Source organism: Rhinopithecus roxellana, chromosome 9, assembly GCF_007565055.1.
Source record: "Rhinopithecus roxellana isolate Shanxi Qingling chromosome 9, ASM756505v1, whole genome shotgun sequence".
In the NCBI taxonomy this organism is placed as follows: Eukaryota; Metazoa; Chordata; class Mammalia; order Primates; family Cercopithecidae; genus Rhinopithecus; species Rhinopithecus roxellana.
Genome location: NC_044557.1, coordinates 25,047,431 through 25,070,205, shown reverse-complemented (window position 1 = coordinate 25,070,205; position 22,775 = coordinate 25,047,431). Strand labels below are relative to the sequence as shown.

At 36.4% G+C, this 22,775-nt stretch overlaps 1 protein-coding gene across 1 annotated transcript in view; it reads left to right on the top strand.

Moving 5' to 3' along the window:
* Positions 1-22,389, top strand: part of PURG (purine rich element binding protein G) — a 37,727-nt gene extending 15,338 nt beyond the window's left edge. The window contains exon 3 of the mRNA XM_030937896.1: positions 21,498-22,389. Within this exon, the coding sequence (XP_030793756.1) occupies positions 21,498-21,602 (105 nt within the window). The 3' untranslated portion in view covers positions 21,603-22,389. The remainder of the gene's footprint in view (positions 1-21,497) is intronic.
* The last annotated feature ends 386 nt before the right edge of the window (positions 22,390-22,775 follow it).

The window sequence follows — 22,775 nt, the reverse complement described above, 5'->3', positions numbered from 1 at the left end:
TTATTGCTACAAATGCAATCATATCTAAATTCAGGACCTTGTGAAATTCATATGAAACCCCATTCTCCTGGTAGTGTCCACTTTTTTCATGTTACTTCTTCTAATCATCTGTACTTTCATGTGATACTGTAACATTTCCAGATTTCAAGTGGGCAAATAGTAGCTTTTATGGAGAGATCTGAGTGGTTTAGATGTTATCACACAAACATCTATAAACTATATTGCACATTTCTAAATATTTGGCTAAGCAAATTTTATTCCTCCACAAAAATATTACATACATGTTATATATAATAGATATGGGTATATAGTCTGTCTTATAGAGAGTATGTGTAATATATGTTAAACATATATATTGCACATGCATATATATACAATTTTTTACATGTTTGTAAAAAATTTTAAAAGAGATCCCAATCCTATTCACCTTTTTCTTGTCCCTTGAGAAGTAGTGGCAAATTGGTTTCATCTCGCTTGTATCTACAATTGATTGGCTGCCCTAAAGTGCTGTGTTCGTATCTACAGGGAGAGGGAAAAAACAGCATTCATGCCAAGTATTTGCTATTTGTCATTCCTGCTTTAGAGACATAAAAGTTCTCATTGTAGCTGTAAAAATTTCTAGCTTAGCCAGATAGCTGGCAGTTGCAGCACAAACTACCATGTGACTCACCTGGAATGTGTCTCTTCTAATATGTGAAAGAGATTCTTTGAAATCTCTTTCCTTTTTTCTTTTTCTCTTTTGATCATCTCTCCTTTAAAAGAGCAGAGCATCTCCACTATGCCTCTGAGAAACTAGAAGAATGATGGCCATGATGATGTCATCAAAGACACTCTTAAGTATTAAACTCTACATTTGCTTCTAAAGAGTTCTGACCCCCATTAAAATGACAGCAGTTGCATCCTTTAAAATTTAGTCCAGTGATTCTCAAATATTAGTGTGTAGGTGTATTAAATAAAAATATAGGTTTGGTCTCCATCCTCGGATATTCTGATTTGATTGGTTCAAGAGAGGGGTTCAGAAATTGGCATTTTCCGTTGTCTTACTCATTCTGATACAAGTGGTCTGGAAGCCCCTCTTTGTCATTGACTTCGACTGTGGACTTGCATTCTTTTTTTGTTTGTTTCTTGTTAGACTTGCATTCTTTCTTCCATATCATTTTTCCAACAGAAATTGCTTAAATTTTAAATACTCTCAGTCATAACACCATGGGATGATGATTTTTTGGTTACAATATTAATAAGTAGTATCTGGGGCTCACTTTATTTTATGTATTTATTTATCTGCCTATTTATTTATTTATTTTTGAGACAGAGTCTCACTCTGTTGCTCAGGCTGGGGTGCAGTGGTGTGATCTCAGCTCACTGCAACCTCCACCTCCCAGATTTAAGTGATTCTCATGCCTCGGCCTCCTGAGTGGCTGGGACTACAGGCATGTGCCACTATGCCTGGCTAATTTTTGTATTTTTGATAGAGACAGGGTTTCACGATGTTGGCCAGGCTGGTCTCAAACTCCTAGCCTCAGGTGACCTGCCCGCCTTGACCTCCCAAGTGCTGGAATTACAGGTGTGAGCCACCACGCCCAGCTTTGGTTTGCTTGTTTGTTTTTGTTGTTGTTTGTTTGTTTGTTTTTTGAGATGGAGTCTCGCTCTGTCCCCCTGGCTAGAGTGCAGTGACGCGATCTCACTGCAAGCTCCGCCTCCCGGGATCACGCCATTCTCCTGCCTCAACCTCCTGAGTAGCTGGGACCACAGGTGCATGCCACCATGCCTGGCTAATTTTTTAATTTTTTGTAGTGACAGCATCTCTTTATGTTGCCCCAGCTGGTGTTAAAGTCCTGGGCTCAAGCATTTCTCCCACCTCAGCGTCCCAAAGTGTTGGGATTACAGGCGTCAGGCACTGCACCCGGCCAGGGCTCACTTTAAACACAGAGAAGCTAAATGCATAAATCCAGGTGTTTAAGATTTTGTATACTATCGTATTGGCCAGCTTTCTGGGCAGTGATTCCTGGAAATGCCAGTTTCTCACCCACCTCCTAAACTCACTTTCTGTCTGTCTGGTCTTAGTTGACATCAGTCCACTGGTTTCATACTCCCTGGATTTCACAACCAAACATTCAGAGTCTTTAGAGCCAGGCGACTGGTCTGTCAGTCTTAAAAGTTGACCCTTTGAGTCTCAAATGACATTTCTCAGCCTCTTTTTTTAAAAATATATATACAGTATAAACCTATCATTTATCAGGAGTAGAAAAAAGTTGCCTTAGTCAATCTAGTCAGTCTTTGAATGCCTCACTTCTGGTGGTTGCGTGTTTTTTTTGTTTGTTTGTTTGTTTTCAGTTGTGGTTAAAAAAAAAAAATGCATAGCCTAAAATTTACCATCTTAACCATTTCTAAGGGTTCAGTAATGTTGTGTTCAATAACGTTAAGTATATTCACCTTGTCATGCAGCCAATCTCCAGAACTTTTTTGTCCTCCAAAACTGAAAAGCTGTATCCATTAAACAACTCCCCATCTTCCTTTCCCCCAGCCTGGCAACTACCATTACAGTTTTTTCTCAACCTTTTCTTTAAGCAAGATATTTTCTTAACCCTTCTCCCATCCATAATGGGTTTATAGTTATTGCTATTTAGCTCTCCAAGTATAAACCTTATCTCCTGTATTGTTAGAATTCTTACATGCAAAAAGATTTACAATTACAAAGCAGTTGTGCTTGTATTAAGATAAGATATGCTTATAATCTTTGAGTGAAGGTATTTTATCCTGGAAGCTTTTCCACTGATTTACAGTGGGAGGTAAGCCTTTATTTCTCTTGAGACCTATGGAACTCACTTTATGCTTCCTGGCTGGTTTGTTATTTTATTTGTTTGTTGAAGGTTTAAGGCTACAGTTACCAGGGCAATTAGGCTTAAATCCTAGAATTTCCTTGGCTTTTTCCTGTGTACATTCTAAGACTGTTTTACCATAACACATTATAATGTAAGTAGTAGATTGGAAGTAGTAGATTCTGGAATTTGACAAATTAATGTTTACTAAATGATTTCATAATCTTTGCTTGTTCAGTATAAAACTGTTTACCTTTAAACAGCCTTATTAGAAACACAATTTGGGAGGAAATAGGTAAAAAATAAAAATGTATTTTTCTGCAAATGAACTGTTTCAAATGTTATTTTCAAAATCTTTGGCAGTAAGAAAATACTCAACCTGAGAAATACATTTTTTAAACTCTTATTCTGTATAAGTTTTTCTTTTGAAACGTTTCTCTTCCTCTGTTATTAAAATTTTTAAAAGAAATGAATGAAAGCTTAAAGTCTTGTAAGCAATATACATCTAAATAACCAAAAATGCTATAATTATGAGTATGCTGCTTATGATCTTCCCATAGGGGAAAAAAATCTCTCTTTTCTTAGTCTAAATTATTTTAGAGCTAGCACAAAAACTGATTGATCATGACTCTTGGATAATGATAACTAAGTCTTGGTTTCATGAATTTAACAATTTATATCAATGCTACCTTATGAGGTTTTCACACAGATGCTATTTGTATTGAACCATTTTAAATAATTCCATAATCTGGAATAATACAGATTTTTTTTTTTTTTTTTTTTTTTTTTTTGAGACGAAGTCTCGCTCTGTCGCCCAGGCTGCAGCGCACTGGCTAGATCTCAGCTCACTGCAAGCTCCGCCTTTCGGGTTCACGCCATTCTCCTGCCTCAGCCTCCCTAGTAGCTGGGACTATAGGCGCCCGCCACCTCACCCAGCTAGTTTTTTTGTATTTTTTAGTAGAGACGGGGTTTCACCAGGTTAGCCAGGATGGTCTCGATCTCCTGACCTTGTGATCCGCCCGTCTCAGCCTCCCAAAGTGCTAGGACAGATTTTTTTAATGATCTGCTGCAACATACTGGTATTACTGAATCTCATTTTTTCTTTGATTTCCATTATAAAATTAGAAATATTTTTTGGGGGAAAAAAATACTCCTTGAGTTGAAAAGATTTAGTGAAGGTGTTGTGTTGCAGCTGATTCAGTAATGTTCCAGGCAATTACCTTTTTTTGTTTTCAGTGTTCCCCTCACTTTAAGATCTTTCCTCACTGATCACCATATCACCCCGAAATCACAGAAGTTTATTTAATGCCATGCATTCGTCAGAGCACGTGATGCCAGAACTTAACCTCCCCTCAATTTGCAGCTTCTAACCTAAGCTGGACACTAATATTTTGTCAGTAGGAACCTTTTTTTTGAGACAGTTTCGCTCTTGTTGCCCAGGCTGGAGCGCAGTGGCACGATCTCGGTTCACTGCAACCTCCACCTCCTGGGTTCAAGTGATTCTCCTGCTTCAGCCCCCTGAATAACTGGGATTACAGGCGCCCACCACCATGCCTGGCTAATTTTGTATTTTTAGTAGAGATGGGGTTTCACCATGTTGGCCAGGCTAGTCTCAAACTCCTGACCTCAGATAATCCGCCTGCCTCAGTCTCCCAAAGTGCTGGGATTACAGGAGTGAGCCACAGCGCCTGGCCAGGAACCTTTATATAGTACAATGAATTCCAGCCTGAAAACTCCCCAAGTTCTGAGGCTTTATTTAATAAATATTTACCTAATATAGCAATTATTATATTAAACTGACTTAGAATGAAGAATGCCTGTAAGATTTATAATGACTAAAGTTAGTTTGCATTATTGTTCTTTAAGCGTTATTCAACTGTACTCCTCTTTAAGCAAGTTTTTGGGTCACTAGGTAACTGTGATTTGGTTTGTTGATCACCATTTATGTTTGACTCATTTTTTCAAAGACCCAAGTATTATATTTAATGACATACCAAGCTGTAATTCAAGCAGTGCAGTCTTTTAAGGTGATTTGCATCTGACTTGAGGCATATTAAATAATATCTACATTTTGTTTGATGCAAATGTTTTAAATTTTATATGAAAAAATCAATCTTAGGTAAACACAGAACTTGATTCTTAAATTAGATTCTTAATAACTCAATTCTAAATGATTAGTAAATTTGTCACAAAATAACTATAAAGTGAATGTGAATGATAAATTACTCAGTATATCTATGCTATAATAAACTCCAAAAAATTAGTTGTGTAGTATTTGGACTACTATTTCAATCATTCAGAAAATTGTGTTAAAAAATCCTTGCAGTCTTGCTGCTGACCTCATGGTGTGCAGTAGTGTGGTATAGAGGTGATGCACTGTCTTTCAGAAGCCTTGGATCTATGCCTTCTAGGTGGGCCTGGGGCAAGTCATTTAACCTCTGTGGACCTCAGCTTGCTTATCCATAAATTGAGGAAATTGGATCAGAGTGACGATCTCTAAGAACCCCTTCAATTTCTGTATCCCTGAAGTCAGTGAAGCTTCTCTTAAAGTTAGTTTCTACTTTCTTCTTTGGCCTTTTCTCATTTTCCTCCCACTCTCCTTGGTTTCATCTCTCATCTGACATTTATTGACCATCCTTTCCTTCTTGGCATAGTTCATATTTAGTTATGGCCACTTTACAGTGTTGCAGTATGCTGCTTCTGTGCCTAATTTGCCCGGTTCCCTTTTTTACCCTGCCATTTAATTTTACGTATAAATTATCTTGGAACTAACACAAAAACTAGTTGATCGTGATATATTGTATATATAATCAGTAAGACTTATCTTTTGGCCCTGTACACAAAAGTTTTAAATAGGCAATTCTTCCAGCTCCAAGAGATTTTTTTAGACACAACCTAAAACTTGATAGAGTATATTTTAAACTTAAGTTTCCCCTATGAAAAATCCTATCTCCTTAACTGGAATTTAAGTTTAAACGCAGAGGCTGTTTCTTCCTCTTTTGTATTCGCCTCTCAACCTTGCGCGGGGCTGATTACTTAAATCATCTCTTTTCACTTAATCACCAGTATTCCTGTTCCTGTTTTGTCTTTGAAATCTCGTTGCTTCAGGATCACAGTACTTAACAGACAAATCTAAATGGCAACAATTGTTAATGAAAGTGATAGTTTAAAAATGTAACAAAAAATGCTATGTCATCTTTATTTCAAAGATGACTCACAATTAAGGGATGATTTGTTGCCTGCACACCCTAAATTTTATTTCAGAAATATTCTTTCCCTTGCTTAATGGGTAAGTGATGCTGTTCCTCTACTCATTCAAGGGACATTGAGTGGCTACTTTTTGCCAGGCTCTGTGCTAGGGACTAGGGATACAATAACTTAGGAAAGACAAATATTTCACTGCCATTAGCTTTAAGTGTGCCATGTCCAAAGTTATTTGATTCAAAGCAGCTTTTGGAGCCTAATTACAGTATCATTTTGTTCATTCAACAGATAAGTATTTGATTATCTGCCATGTGCCAGACAGTGTGTTGGTATATATGGAAGTGTATTTGAAGCTATCTAGTATAAAATGCTATGCATTATTTTTCCCTTAACAATTTATCCTTTAAATATGATTAACTATCTACATACTGTCATAGTGCTCAAAATATATTTCATTGATGCAGATTTAGAGAAATACAATGATACTATTTTAAACAATAATTCTGTCTTCCTCATTCCAAATCTGCCTTGATGTCCTAGGGTGAAAATAACTGTTCTGTTTCATCTCATGTGCCATTGTGTTCAAGTGGTAATGACTACCTGAGTCCTAGGTTGGAGATGATTGTGAAGCTCCATTCAAGCCCATGGTAAAAGACTGTGATGATTTCTGTATGTTGATGGGCAGTTAGATGAGGAAAGGAAGGAGTAGTTATATACATGTCACATGTTAGCCCTTCCTACCCCAGGCTTTTGTATTCATCCTCACTTTAATTTTATTTCACTCTCATTGCATATGCAATATATTCACAAATTCTTTTTCTCCTCATGTGTTTGGATTGACAAAAATCCATCAGTGTTCTCAGCTATGATGACTATCTCACCAATGTCTTAGCCAACCAAATGAGATATTACTAACACCTCTGTGTTAGTAAATCCACAGTTGTAATAATTTTCACTATAGAGACACTGCAATGAAGACAATTAATAGATAAATTCAGTTAATCATGAGTACAAAAAATTTGTCCTGAAAGTTTTCCATAACTGGTCATTAATTATGAAATATTTTCTAATTCAATTAAATATAAAAAGAATATATAATTTTAAATTGTAATAATTTACATATAGGTTAAAATCATTTTCTAAGTTCTTTCATCTGTTATACCTCATTTTACCCCAATGAAACTCCTGATTTAGATTAGTTCAACATGACTATCCCCACTTAACAGTTGAAGAAAACCAAAGCCCAGCAGGTGAAATGATTTGCTGTAATCACTTAGCTGCCTAATGAAAATGCCAGGGTTTTAACAAGCCCATTGCTCATTGAAGCCTTTTATATTAATAATAACATAGAAATTTAAAGAGGTAAACTTGAAATCAAAATTTGGCAAAATTGAGCATATATGTTTATAGCTCATTTAAAGAGTTTTTTGAAATGCAATCTCGGTATTTTGTTGCTTTCATCACATCTGTAGACTCAATTCTGCACTCAGTACACTGTTGGTTTTGGCCCTGGCAGAAGGCCTAGCAACTCATTACATTGGTGCTCATGTCTGTGCACCAGCTGCTTGCCGTTTTCAGCCTTTGCCTCAAACTCTGAGCCTTTGTCCTCTGTGCTTAAGACTCCCTGCCTAAGCTTCCCACTGTAGCTAACCTTCCAGAACTTGACCTTTCCTCACCTGTTAACCCAAATCTTGTCATGGCACCTACATTGCAGAATAGCCCTCCAAAAGTGATATCATTTAGAGGATTTAAGAGGTAAAACTACTTCATTTGCATAATAAGTTTGGTTAATTAAACATCTAGTAAATATTTTCCCTGCATTCTTTTTTTAATTTTATTTTTTATTTTTTATTTTTTCGAGACAGGGTCTTGCTTTGTCACCCAGGCTGGAGTGCAGTGGTGCGGTGTCGTCTCACTGCAGCCTTGACTTCCGGGGCTTAAGTGATCTTCCCGCCTCGGCCTCCAGAGTAGCTGGGACTACAGGCGTGCACCACCACGCCCAGCTATTTTTTCTATTTTTTGTGGACACGGAGTCTCACTATGTTGCTTAGGCTGGTTTACCCTCTACATGCTTATGAACAAGAGATAAATGACCACATGATAAGTTAGAAGCAGACTTTTTCAGAAACCTGTTTGAAAGGAATGATCCAGGTTTTATGAAACCTACTCAAGAACCCACTGTTCTTCGTCTTCATCAGTACTATGATTACAGTTGTTGATAGTGAAGGCCCTAGAGCACTGCAGTGTTCTCATTTGCGCATGCAAAATTTAATCATGTTTATTAAGCTGTATTTATTAAAGCAGAAAATCAAAATAATACATATTAGAAATATTTCCATTTCAATAGGATTAAAAGCATACTGTTAACTAGGAATTGCTGTTAATTAAATGACTTCGCTCCCTGATATTCCCAGTTAACCATGGTTTTGTAGCAGTACTGAGGAGCTAGCAGGGTAAATTCTGAATTCTTACATGCAGATTGAATTATTCTGGTGTTTTTTTGTGTGTTTTTTCATTTTTTTTTTTGGAGACAAGGTCTCTGTCACCCAGGCTAGAGTGCAGTGGTGCAATCTCAGCTCACTGCAACCTCCACCTCCGAGGTTCAAGTGCTTCTCCCACCCCAGCCCCCAGAGTAGCTGGGGCTACAGGTGCATGCCACCACACCCAGCTAATTTTTATATTTTTTGACAGAGATGGGGTTTCACCATGTTGGCCAGACTAGTGTTGAATTCCTGACCTCAAGTGATCCACCCATCTTGACCTCCCAAAGTGCTGGGATTATAAGCGTGAGCCACTGCACCTGACTGAATTATTCTGTTTCTGTATTTATGGCCATAGAAGTTTCAGATTGGCTTAATCTGCACAGATTATCATATAGTTATAAATATAAAAGTCAGATCGATACGGCTAAGATTATCAAGGAGGAGCCTGATAGGAGTTCCACACTTGCCTTTTGCCAGGAGAAGAAAACAACAATGATTTTAATCGACTACCTCTACCCCCTTAAGCAATAGCAGTAATTTCAGCTGTATTTTTAGGTATTGGATCCCTGAAAGTTATCAGGCAATCTCAGTGGCCTACTATAAAATGTAAACAGAAGAGACCTTGGTGTCAGCCAGTCCTGGGTTCAAGCCCAAATTCTGTCCTTTATTGTATAATTTGGAGCAGTTAATATAACTATATAGAGTTGTGAGAATTTATTCATTCATCATTCACTGTATATTTATCAATCACCTACTATGTGCTGGGCAATCTTCAAAGTTCAGAGGATTATATTGATAACAAAATGTAAGGTTCCCTGCCCTCACAGAACCTAGAGTCAACCAGAATTCTCTTTAAAAAGTTAAATGCTACCGGGCGCAGTGGCTCACACCTGTAATCCCAGTGCTTTGGAAGGCCGAGGCGGGTAGATCACCTGAGGTCGGCATTCGAGACCAGCCTCGCCAACATGGTGAAACCCCATCTTTACTAAAAATACAAAAATTAACCAGGCGTGGTGGCACGCATACTCGGGAGGCTGAGGCAGGAGAATCGCTTGAACCCAGGAGGTGGAGGTTGCAGTGGCAGCGAGCCGAGATCCTGCCACTGTGCTCCAGGCTGGGCAACAAAGCAAGATTTCATCTCAAAAAAAAAGAAAGTTAAATGCCTTCAGGTACGTAAAGCTGTTAACAATATGTCACGTAATCAAAGCATTTAGCAAATATTAATTAACGTCATTATTAATTATTTCCAACCCACAGAATCGATCGTTCCCTGGAAAGTATAACAAAATTATGCAAAATTCAAAGGGAGCCTCCTTTTACCATCAGAACCTTTAGGTGTAGCAGCTGCAAGGGAATTGGGCTGCTTATAATATCACGAAACTGTTTTTAGTCAAATATAAAAGTACACAATTGTGCAGGCAAAAATTTCTTGCACAGGAAACAAAAAGCACTAATTATAAAAGAAAAAGACAATACATTAGACTCCATCAAAATTAAAATTTCCTACTCATCCAAAGACACCATTAAGAACATGCATAAACTGTCCACAGACTGGAAAATAATTGAAGCATAGTTTTATTCCTAGAGGAAATCAGAACAGCTTTGTTTTTTCCTTTTTTTAAAAAACATGATCAGTTACGCTGTCTGCATGATTGGGGGACCAATTGTTCCAGCGCTAAAAGGATTACATTCACCTATTTCCTAGTACCTACAGTTTTTCTCATCTAGATCTACCATCGACTTTGATCGTTTTTTGCCTGAAGATGTGTTTGGGGGTAATATAACACTCTCATTTTACAAGAGATAGGACAAATATTTGTATGACTTTGACATCAGTTAACTAGTCGTTTCAGAGCTTGAACTAGACATTATGAAGTGGTCCTTCCACTGTTCAGTGTCTGTTTCTCTGATTACACTGATTTGGCTTCAAAATCAGTGAGATTATATAGGCGTCATTCCGAATATTTGTTTTTATCCTTCAACTAGAAGAGTTTTCTCACCTCTTTATTTTCAAGTTGAAAGCATTATTATAAGAGTATGTTCATGGGTCATTTGACTCTGAAAAAAAAAGCTTTTTGAAGGTTGATGCACACTTTAATCTTCAATTTCAGGATAGTAAAGAACCATTATAATTTAAGCCCCAGTGACTATCATAAAACAGCTTTTACCCGACCACCATCTTAATACTGAGATTTTCCTCTTTCATATTTGAACATATTTTTTCTATCATCTAGCTCTTATAACTCTATTTTCCTTTGATACTAATGATTCCTCTCACTCTCAGAAATGTTGACATGAAATACCACATGACTGTCCTTTTTGTTGATCCCAAAACTTTTTATTGTTCACTCTAGAGAAGCAGATAATGTCCTTTAGTGTCACTAATTGAGTTTTTAAAAGGAAGATTTGATAGCTAAGAATCTGTAGTATCAATTTATCATTTTTACAATTGGGTCAAGATATATTTATGCAATTTCTATGTTAATAATAGCATAATAGCAGTAGCAATATAATGTGTGGCTTGGGAGTTTCAGAGCTTTTTTAAAAAAACTAAGTATGTGCCTATGCTTTTCCTTTTTAACCATATTGAATGTGTAATGTTGAGTTAGAAGACACTGTGAGGTAATAAATGGCAATTCAAGGGGAATGAGAACATTCGTTTATTTATTCAACAAATATGTATTAAGTTACTCCCATAGGTCCAGCATTGTACTAGGGAAATTGCTCACTATTTTTATTTTTCCCCTCTAACCTAAGGTGGAGATGATAGTGAATAGTAAAATTACATGTTTTAGATGTGTTTGTATGTTATAGGTGGATTTGGGATTTGGTGGGTTTCACTTGGAATTACAAAACGAAGTAAATTAGAGAAATAATTGTCTGATTTCTGATGATAGGGTTTTTTTGTTTTTTTGTTTTGTTTTGTTTTTTGTTTTTTTGAGATGGAGCTATTCTCCTGCCTCAGCCTCCCAAGTAGCCAGAACTACAGGCGCCCACCACCACACCCGGCTAATTTTTGTATTTTTAGTAGAGAAGGGGTTTCACCATATTGGCTGTGGCTGGTCTCGATCTCCTGACCTTGTGATCCACCCCCCTCGGCCTCCCAAAGTGCTGGGATTACAGCCGTGAGCCACCGTGCCCGGCCTTCTGATGACAGTTTTAATTTTGTAGATGAATATTTGGCATGACATGTGCATAAATTCTGTCGAGGTCATTACTGTTTTCTTCTCAAAACCAATAGAATTTTCTCACTTATTTATTTTTAGAATTGTCAGATAGTGTAATAAGTTATTTCTGTAGGAAACTGGGAATTCATTGGATATTTGACTCTGAATGTAACCTCTTTAAAGCTGATGAACAAGTGGTCCCTTAGATTTGAAGTGGTAAGTTAGTCATAAGTTAGGCTCCCAGACACTGGCATTCAACATGATTTTAAAGTGTGATAGACCATATATACACTTGACTGTGCACCAAGCAGCATAAGGTAATATCTTGTTTCCTTCCCACCTAAAAGTTTTAAGTGCATCAGTCTCCTTTCTCTACTTGTGGTGTCTTATTGCTCCACTAGTAGCCCCTGATATAAAACCCGTGTCCTCCATAGAGAATTAGTCATGAAACCCTTTCCAGAGCATGTTGTTCTCTACGTGGTGGTTTGAAGGGAGAAGTTTTGAAATGAAAAAAAATAAAAAGAAAAATGCCAAGGAGCTTCTGATGCCTTAGAAGGAATGTTGTGTTTCATTGTAATGCATTTTAACATTTTTATTAAGATATAATTTAATGAAATGCTCAGATCTTAGCATGTCATGCAGTCAGGTTCGATGAATTTGAAGACACATTTCTGTCACCCTAGAAAGTTCCCATGTACCCCTCCCTGGTCAACACTCCCCTGACCCTGACTTCCAAAAGCAACCACTGATCAGATTTCTGTCACCACAGGTTAGTTTTGTCTATTCTGGAATCCCCTGTTAATTGCATGTATTTTTCTTTTCTTTTTTTTTTGTTTGTTTTGTTTTGTTTTGGTGACAGGATCTCACTCTCACCCAGGCTGGGGTGCAGTGGCACGATCTCAGCTCGCTGCAACCTCTGCCCCCCAGGTTTAAGCAATTCTCATCCCTCAGCCTCCCAAGTAGCTGGGACTACAGGCATATGCCACCACACCCAGCTAACTTTTGTACTTTTTGTAGAGATGAGGTTTCATTATGTTGCCCAGGCTGGTCTCAAACTCCTGAGCTCAGGTGATCTGCCCATCTCGGCCTCCCAAAGTGCTAGGATTACGGGCATGAGCCACCATGCCTGGTCTGCATGTATTTTTCTCTGTTTGGTTTATTTCACTCAACATAATAATTTTGAGATTGTCCATGTTTTTGAGTCCGCAGTAGAGTGTTTCTTTTATTGCTGATGATACTTTTTTAAAACAGGCAAGAAATAAGCAGATCGTCACTGAATATCTTGATTGACACGTAACTACTATTAAAATCATGGCAGCAAACCTGTAGTAAGAATGCAGGGGGAGAAAATACCCTCTTATATTAATATTAAGTGACAGTACTTCTAACATCTGAACAACTTTCCCACCTTAATTAGCATTATATGCATCAAGAGCTACTCTTTTGAAAGACTGAATTACTAAAAACGGAACCTGAATTCACATCAGCAATTGTAACAGCCATAAAACTATTACTGTTTCCGTCGCTTTATAGTTCTGCTTTGACTTCAGAAACTAGTTGTGAAAAATAATCCCATTTAAGGATATTCTTTTTTTTTTTTGAGACAGAGTCTTGCTCTGTTGGCCAGTCTGGAGTGCAGTGGCACAATCTTGGCTCACTGTAACTGCAACCTCCGCCTCCCAGGTTCAAGCAATTCTCTTGCCTCAGCCTCCCTAGTAGCTGGCACCTGCCACCACTTCCAGCTAATTTCTGTATTTTTAGTAGAGATGAGGTTTCACCATGTTAGCCAGGCTGGTCTCCAACTCCTGACCTCAAGTGATCCACCCACCTCGGGCTTCCAAAGAAGTGCTGGGATTACCTGCGTGAGCCACTGTGCCCAGCCAAGGATATTCTTCTTATAGTATCTCCATTATCAAAACATGCTGGAAAGAATGCTTTACTTGTTTATCAATATGATGATGCCTCAGGAGATTTTATGCCCTCTTAAAATTATGTAATTTAGGCCGGGCGCGGTGGCTCAAGCCTGTAATCCCAGCACTTTGGGAGGCCGAGACGGGCGGATCACGAGGTCAGGAGATCGAGACCATCCTGGCTAATACGGTGAAACCCTGTCTCTACTTAAAAATACAAAAAACTAGCCGGGCGACGAGGCGGGCGCCTGTAGTCCCAGCTACTCGGGAGGCTGAGGCAGGAGAATGGCGTGAACCTGGGAGGCGGAGCTTGCAGTGAGCTGAGATCCTGCCACTGCACTCCAGCCTGGGTGGCAGAGCGAGACTCCGTCTCAATTAAAAAAAAAAAAAAGAGTAGATACAGTAAGAGCAGCATCCAGATTGCATTTTTGTTCTTCTGAAAGTCCTACTTAAATTGTTTGTCATGTTATGCAAAGATTCACTGAGATTCTGGGGAGTGGCAGTACATTTAAGCAAAGATTATACTGTGATTCTGGGGAGCCATAGTAAATTGTATACCAACAAATCTAAAGGGTGAATTTTTACTTTCTGCTTATTGTCTTTTTCAAGAAAATTCTATAGTTACCAAAAAAGTGGCTGAATTTCGACACAATAAAGGAAAGGATTGAGCTGGCCTTTGGCTAGTCCACCCCCATTCTTACCATCTTCACCTTCAAGACTGAAACAAGGAGCTGCAGGAGTACAAAGGGATCCCAAAACATTGTCACATACCAACAGCCATTTTCTTACTTTTACAAAAAGTTAATATGGCTTTTTTTTTTTTTTTTTTTTTTTGAGATGGCGTCTTGCTCTGTCACCCAGGCTGGAGTGCAGTGGGGCAATCTTAGTTCATTGCAACCTCCACCTCCGAGGTTCAGGTGATTCTCTTGCCTCAGCCTCCCAAGTAGCTGGGATTACAAGTGGGCACCACCATGCCTGGCTAATTTTTGTATTTTTAGCACAGATGGGGTTTTGCCATGTTGGCCAGGCTGGTCTCAAACTCCTGACATCAATGATCTGCCCACTGTGGCCTCCCAAAGTGCTGGGATGACAGGTGTGAGGCACCGTGCCCGGCCAGTTTTCTATATTTATACAATTATTCAGCCAGAAAAAAAAGTAGCCATATAGTACTAAATGCTTATATCACTTCAATGGGAAAAGAAAAATAATGCTACGCAAAAGAAATAAGAAATGTAGCCTGATTACTGAGAGAACACTGATAAAGTTTCAGATTATTCCCGTTGTTGAAATACTTCTCATTCGCTTTTCTCATTTCTTTCACCTCCCACTGAAATACCTGTGCTTTCCTTTTCCCCTGTCATACTTACTTTTTTCTTCAGGTTCCTAAGTTGTTTTACCATCTTCATATTTCATTCTGATAATTCCAAAAATACTTAAATGAATCTTCCCTTTAACATGACCTACTTTAGTGTAGAATTTGGCCTAAGTCTCATTTCTCATACAAAAGCAGTTACATTTGAATTACCAAGAGAATCTTGTTGGTATAATTTAACCCAGAAGGGCAACTCACAGTGCTGTCATACTAAGCCTCAAGGATATATCTTCTCAAGATTGATAAGTGCTTTTGAGCAATCGCTCAAAAGTATGAATTGAAGTCTCTAAACAGTTCATTATCGTTTTGTTTGTAGTAATTAATTTTAATTAACTGCTGATAATGTTTGTTTCCAGATGAAAAAATGAGGATATGGTCTTTGTTCCCATTTGAATATGAACAGTGCTATCCATTTAATGTTAAAAAGGTAAAAGAGATCTTGGCCGGGCGCGGTGGCTCACGCCTGTAATCCTAGCACTTTGGGAAGCCGAGGCAAGTGGATCACCTGAGATCAAGAGTTCAAGACCAGCCTGGCCAACATGGTGAAACACCGTCTCTACTAAAAATACAAAAATTAGCCAGGCATGGTGGCGGGTGCCTGTAATCCCAGCTACTTGGGAGGCTGAGCCAGGAGAATCATTTGAACCCAGAAGGCAGAGGTTGCAGTGGGCCGAGATCACGCCATTGCACCCCAGCCTGAGCTTCAGACAGAGACCCTGTCTCAAGAAAAATAAAAATAAAATAAAATATTTTACATGGTATCTTTGCAAAAGGAGTAATGGTGGTTTAAAGAAAATGTTTAATACAGTTGTTCAAGTGTTCCAAAACATCAAACTTTTTGGATTCAACTATCCTTTTTTTTAAAAAAAAAAAAAAGAAAATCTATTTTGAATACTGTACAGATTCACATCTTATCAGAGGAAGAGCTAGTTAGCATAATACAGAATTTTAGAGCTAGAAGAGACTTTCAACATCATCAAGTCTTATCTCTCAGTATTCAATAGTTCAATATAATTGTTATCTTTTTACAGGTCTTAGCTTTCCTGCCCTAATTTCCAAAACAATGAAGAACCAGTAGTCCCCAGATCCACTTTGTGTATGTGTGTAACTGTCTTTTCATTCTCTCTGATATTCTCCATATTCATGCTAATGATTGCAGCTCTGAGGATTATTTCCTTGATTCATTATGCCTGAATTAGCTTAAGAAAAGAATAGTCTACCAGATGTACAACTTTTAATTTAAATGCTTGGCAAAGGTAAAGATGAGTAATTCAGAGTTTTAGAAGTAGTTGTAGTAATAGTCAATTGTGTCATTGGTACTCTGGAAAACATATCATATGGTTTTTGCCATAACGATTCAGGAGTGAGTAATACTACCCTATTCAAGAGTAATACTACCCAATTCAAGAGTACCATTTCAAGAGTGAGTAATACCCTATTCCTTAAGACAAGTAATACTACCCACCCCATTGTATGGGTGAAGCCAAAGTGAACCAGCACAGCTTTTTGTGGGGGTTGGGGGTAGGAGAGTGTTACAGTGAAGTTCTTTGTTTCTGTTTTCTACTCTCATTTCTCATTCATTCTTTAAATCAATAGATATTTATTTTGCCTGTGGTGTGAACTAACAGTTTCTCTGGGTCTGGATAATATAGCAGACAACAAGATCCAGTCTTTGGCCCCAAAGAGCATACAGTATAGGTTCTCACAACATGGACAATGCTAGATAACTGCCCAGAGAGCAGAGAAGTTACATAGGATCATTATCAACCTGTGCACCTGAACCACTGCACAAGCAATGTATTAACTTTGCCTTGTTCATTGGGATACAGTGAGAAATAACTGTTATAATTCGTTGTGAAGCATTTTGGAAATGGAAAGAGCTATAAAGCAGCTGAATAAAAGAAAACAACATTAAATGATAGGGTGGAAATGATTCTCATAGGTATGTTCAGTATTTATGTCAACACTATAGGACCACTACCAGGGAAAAGCTATTTTAGGTAAATACAGTTGCCTAGCTTTTACAAAGTTGAGAAAATACCTGTGTGTATTAACAAGATAAACTGTGGAATCTTATATTATTTTGGGTATTATGTGAGCTAAATATAGTTGGAATATCACACATACTATGAAGTTTCTATAAATCTGCAGCTTCTATTAAGAGTTTCTGTATTTCAATGTTTATCAGAAGTATTTCTCCAATATTTAAATGCTGAAATTATCCAAGACTATTATTCACAAACAATGGATTATATTCTAATACTCAGAAACTGTAGAAAGGTTTGTTAAATAAGATGAATATCTGTCCTGTGATTAACCTACCAGTATGTTGGGTTCGGGGGAGCTATCAGTGATTTATTGTGCCTGATCTTTTCTGATTTTAGTTATGTTTTTAAAGTTTGTTAATTATCTCAGAAGATGAGGATGCCAATTTATATCCCATTGTACACCCTCAAAAGATGAATTTATAGAATGGGCCATGTCTTTAAGATGCTTTTATATAGTCATTCTTATACCTAAGATTCAGATGCTTAAGGAAGGGACCCATTTAGACAGTTATTTAATGTTCTTTGACTATGAACTAATCCTAATTTTAACTTTAGTACTTTTATGTTCTTACCAGCTTTCACCCTAGTTAAATGGGGCACTACACCACAGAGTTTAGCCTGTGGCATAGCAGAGCCCAGGTCATCTGTCACAGAGAATCATAATCTTACATTCTGTCTCTCCTCTGAACAGTAGAATTTTGGGGTGGGGGAGAATCTTAATTTATAATGAGGCAACTCTAGTTTTATCACACTCAGAAACAACAAAAATATTCAAAATTTAACTTTCTGTGCATTCCATTTATTTGCAAATGTATATCAATATGATTATTACATGAGTAAGAGATCTTCATTTTTTATTGTCATCCCTGATTTGCCAAATTAGGTAACATGGAGAACCTCCACACAGTTGCATATTATTTTGCTTGTTCCACATGTTGGTGCTTTGTTCTTTACTGTCCTTTTGTCATTATATTATCTCTGAACATTTCCATTTAGTGTTTCTATTTAGAGTAAAGAAATAGAAGCATGAAAATTAATAACCCATGCATCAGACATTTGTGCTGGACTTTATAGGAATAACCAGTTAAGGCTAGAAACTTCAGTGTTTAATACTGTTTTCAAAACTTGATTGTTACATATATTGTCAGTTCAGTGATTGAAGACAAGATGTATATGTAGACAAGTAGATAAAAACAGGGTAATTAAACCAGTGTGGTTTTTTTTTTTTTTTTTTATTTTAAAGGAAAACACATGTGACTTATGTGCATTGCATGGCAGAGTATTACTAAAATTTGCCTAAACAAACTGTCATGATGTTTTCAGGTTGTATGGTAACGCTTTAACTATATAGTACTTGGATTTGAATCCTCATAATCACAAAGGCTCTTAACAGTTGTTTAAAACAAAAAACAAAGACTATACTGTTTCTAGAAAGTATCATCTTCTTGGTTATATTTGTGCTAAATGTATGAATCTGTACTATACTGGTATGAAAAAGTAAAACTATATATGTATTTAGATTTTGAAAAGTAGCATTGTGCATTTTAGAAAAACATTTGGCAACTTGTGGCACTTTGGTAAAGGAATGTGCAATTATAAAGGTTAATGCCATTTGATTTTTTTCTAATTCCCAGTAATTATTCTTACTAGGCTTTAGAGTCAAAACCAAACCCAATTTTAAGACTAGCACTTTTTTCCTACTGGTAATTCCTGTTTTTGTAATTACATGGAATGTTTAACTTAAACCATTCTTTGCAATGAGTTTTAGCTTTCCTCCTCTATCCTAACTTCAAAACCTTTAACTTAAGAACCATTTTAAATTAATCCAGTGGTAACCAGAAGAATGTTTTAAGTATCAAGACCACTTAATCTTGTGCTTGATTTTAGTAATTTTCTGATAAAAATAACTGAATTCCTGGAAAAGAATATTCTAACATTTTAATTAGTTTTCATTGGTCATAAATAATTGAGTAGTTGATGTCCATATAGTCATAATTTATCTAAACTCTGGAGCTGCCAAGGCAACTAAAGTACACAGAAGTGCTTAAAACACACCCATATCCCCTAAAGAGAAATGACAAGACTTGGAAGAATCAGAATTCTGTATTATTATGGGTATCACATATATATAAGCTATTTTATATATATATATACACATACACGTACATTCTATTAGGTTACCAGTATTTTACTGTCATGCACCCATGGGTAGTAGAAGCAAAATAAAAATAAATATAAATGCTTAACTTTAGATTTTGGCACCAATATAGATTATGCATAAGCTGTTGCAATAAAAAATATTCATTGTGCCTGTACCTGAAAAATTTACCTTAGGTTTTCTCTGGCCTTTTTTGTTTAGGCCTGCATGATCATTTTAAATGTAAAGATAGCAGGATATATGAATGAATGAATAAAATGATGGCTTTGTTTGCCATGGGATTAAAAATTCTGTTGAATTTTCTGAGGGGCATTGGTTGCTGTATATTACATCATAAACTTATTGTTCACAAGCAACATGAGTCTATCACAGCATTTAGAAATATTTTTCCCACAAAATGAATTCAGAATTGACAATTCAAATTTGTAATTTTAAGCTGCTAATTATTAAAATTTATTAATATCTTATGGATTGAAGATTACATGAAATAAAAGCTATAAAAGAATGCTAATTAATAACATAATTCCATATACTATCAAACTTCTGATAGCATTGAGTTTCTTATAAAGCCTTAAAATATTTTAATGATAAATTAATTACCTGAAAAAGAAGGCACTTTATTACCTTGAACTAGCTATTCGTCTGTATAGAATATGTCAAAAATCCCTTAAGTTATTCTTTATCCTTTTATAAATTTATCCTAGTTACATGTTTTTCTAAAGCCTCTTATAGTATAATGTGTTAATTCAAACTATTGTAACTTAACAGAAAAATTGTTAACGATATAACCAATGAACAATACAGACATAAAACTCAAGAATAACGAAAGTACATGTGATAATAAGACTGTTAGTCTAAGTTAGTCTACAATCATTTGAGATTTTAAAATGTAAAATTTGAAGAGTTTTGCATTGAACAATTTTTGGACAGTTTTTATTTTTCAATCTTACTTTTAATTGGTACTACCTTGTCTTGAAATGTTGATCAAATGTAAAGGCAATCATGAAACCGGTCCATTATAATTCAATTTTGTTTTAGGTGAGATTTTTAGTGTAATTCTAAAACATTAAAACATCTGTTTGTTTCTTTTTTGCTCAAGTCAGCCACACCTGGTGAACTATCAAATTTAAATCATCAGCATGAATGTGCTGCTGTGTATAGCTGTTTCCTCTTCAGAAAATTAGTACTTGATTTATACAAAGAATTTAGTTCAGCAGAAAAAGCATAGGATAATTTTTTCAAAAGGGTTCAACCCTCTCAAGTTAAACCTTAACATCTTTCTGACATTCATAAGGATAGGCTTTTATCCAAGAAATGTTTTCAACAGAAAAATATTTCAAAGTGGACGAACTCCACTTTCTTTTTTGCTTGAGGGGCAGTACACTTTTACAAAAACACATTTTTCTATAAGTTTCCTTATCTTTAAGTCATTCTCTGTGGTGGCCATTTTTCCATCTCTAATTTTAAATGTTTTGCTAACTGTACATGCAGTTTCATAGACAGTCTGATCATTACATGATATAGAAAGGAGTCAAGTTTATCAGAGGTCTGTCTTTGTGAAGGGGAGAGACCAAACACAAATTCCATGTCAGTTGTTTTGGTTTGGTTCTTTGTTTTCTTTTAAAAATAGGATATACTAACCCAAAGGTGTGTTAATGTCATGGCATGAACAATCTTCAATGTAGACCTACTGAGTATTTTGTGATGCTGAGTAACAGACGTTTCTCAACTCTCTGTGATGCTAAATATTTTCCTTAGGAAGTTTTGTTTAATGTTAGATTGTTGTTCTGAAAGATGTTGGTCCTAGTGGGATTTTTTAAAACTTGGGAAACAAATAAACGCATGTATTACAAATATAGAAATGGTGAATTGTAAACTTACCATATAGTACTGATTTCTATTTTCAAAAATGTTTTGCTGTTAAATATATACAACATAAAATTGCTGCCGTACTGTAATTGAGTACTTTTTCCTAAATGACCCTGTTATCACTATTCCAGAATTAGAAGTTGGGCAGATACATGATTGATTCATGTGTCTGCATAGATGCTTCAAGGTATATTCTTCTCTTGGTGAGTAAAATTATATTTTCCGTGGCATCAATGCATTGAGATCTGAATATACCTGTATCTATCAATCCTTATTACACATTTCTTATGCAGTAGCTTCAAATATGCCAAAATTGGCCTAGACACAACTAAAAATTGAGGGTTTGTTACATGCTTTCTAACAGAAAGGTTTTCAACGAGTTTAATTATGGGTTTGTACTGTGAAAATAGTGGAACTCCCTTGAAAACTTCATGTTTGCTAAATTCAAATTAATATTTTTTCTTTAGCTCACAAATTACCCCAAATCCAGAGAGAATATCAACCTTTTTCACTGTTGTCAAATCAAGCATAAGGAGCAGCCCCATGATACTACAAAAACAGTTGAGGAATAAGGAATAAATCTCTTATGTTACACCTCAGAATAAAGGCATTCGGTGAAAGAAATGAACTGAAGTTCATCATGAATGCAAGGCCTCAGTACTTGACATTCCTCCACGGAAGGGAAGACAAGTATCAACACCACTGGCATCATTTCCAAACTGATCTTATGTGGAATAATTTCCACCACATTGAAGTACTTTTCGACTCTATCTAGTTTTTGGGTTTTGTTTTTTTTAATTCATCAAGCCTTTCCGTTTTCAAACCACCATTTGTCAGCCTTGAGATAGAGAGACATATAGATTTGAAAATACTTTCTTAAGAGATCATGTAACTATATAACTCTGAATTTAAAAATTGAGGGGGGAGGGATAATTTCAACCCACTGCCTCTTACCAGAAACATTTTTTTAAATCTGTAACTGCTTTAGTGTTAACAGGGTACAAGGTGGTTTTTGTCCCGTATTGTTCTTAAACGGTTTTCATTTATTGTGATTGTACTGTATGAAAACAAATCATAAATTGCCTTGTATTGTTTATAATAGACCATACCACGTACTACTTCAGTTTTTATGTTCCAAGTTTTTCAGTGATGCATGTTAACAGTTAGGTCCTAAAATTCTGTGGTGCTAATTCTCCCATACCCAATGGTGCTTTTGTGGATGCTAACTGCACACATGCTGAACAAAGCTTGAAGTTTAAAACTTTCCTCCCTTCCTCTGTTTATATGAAGTAAAATAAAATAACTTGAATTTGTCTCAAAATATCACTGACAATCTAATAAACTTGTTTATATGTGTGATTAGTTTGGATTCTTAATTATTTTACAGAAAGCATCTCAGCTCTGTTGGACCCCAGAAGTTGATTTTGTGTTTATTTCATTATATCATTTGTGCCCCCCAATTCATGGTATCTTTATAAATTTAAATGCAGTTTGTCTGGCTTCCAAAATCATATTTAGGTAGGATCTACAGAAACTAGACCTATCAGAACTGGAAATGAGTAAGTTGAGAAGATCAAAAATGTGCCAATCCAGTCTATTACAGTGCCTTTATCTATTTTGTAATTTATTAATAAGGTTTTAGCACCTGGTTGAGCCAGGAGATAATATTTGCATGAAAGCAAGTATGCCTTCAAAACCTTTATTGCAACTCATATGACATTGAAAAGGCCATTTCTATATGCTGA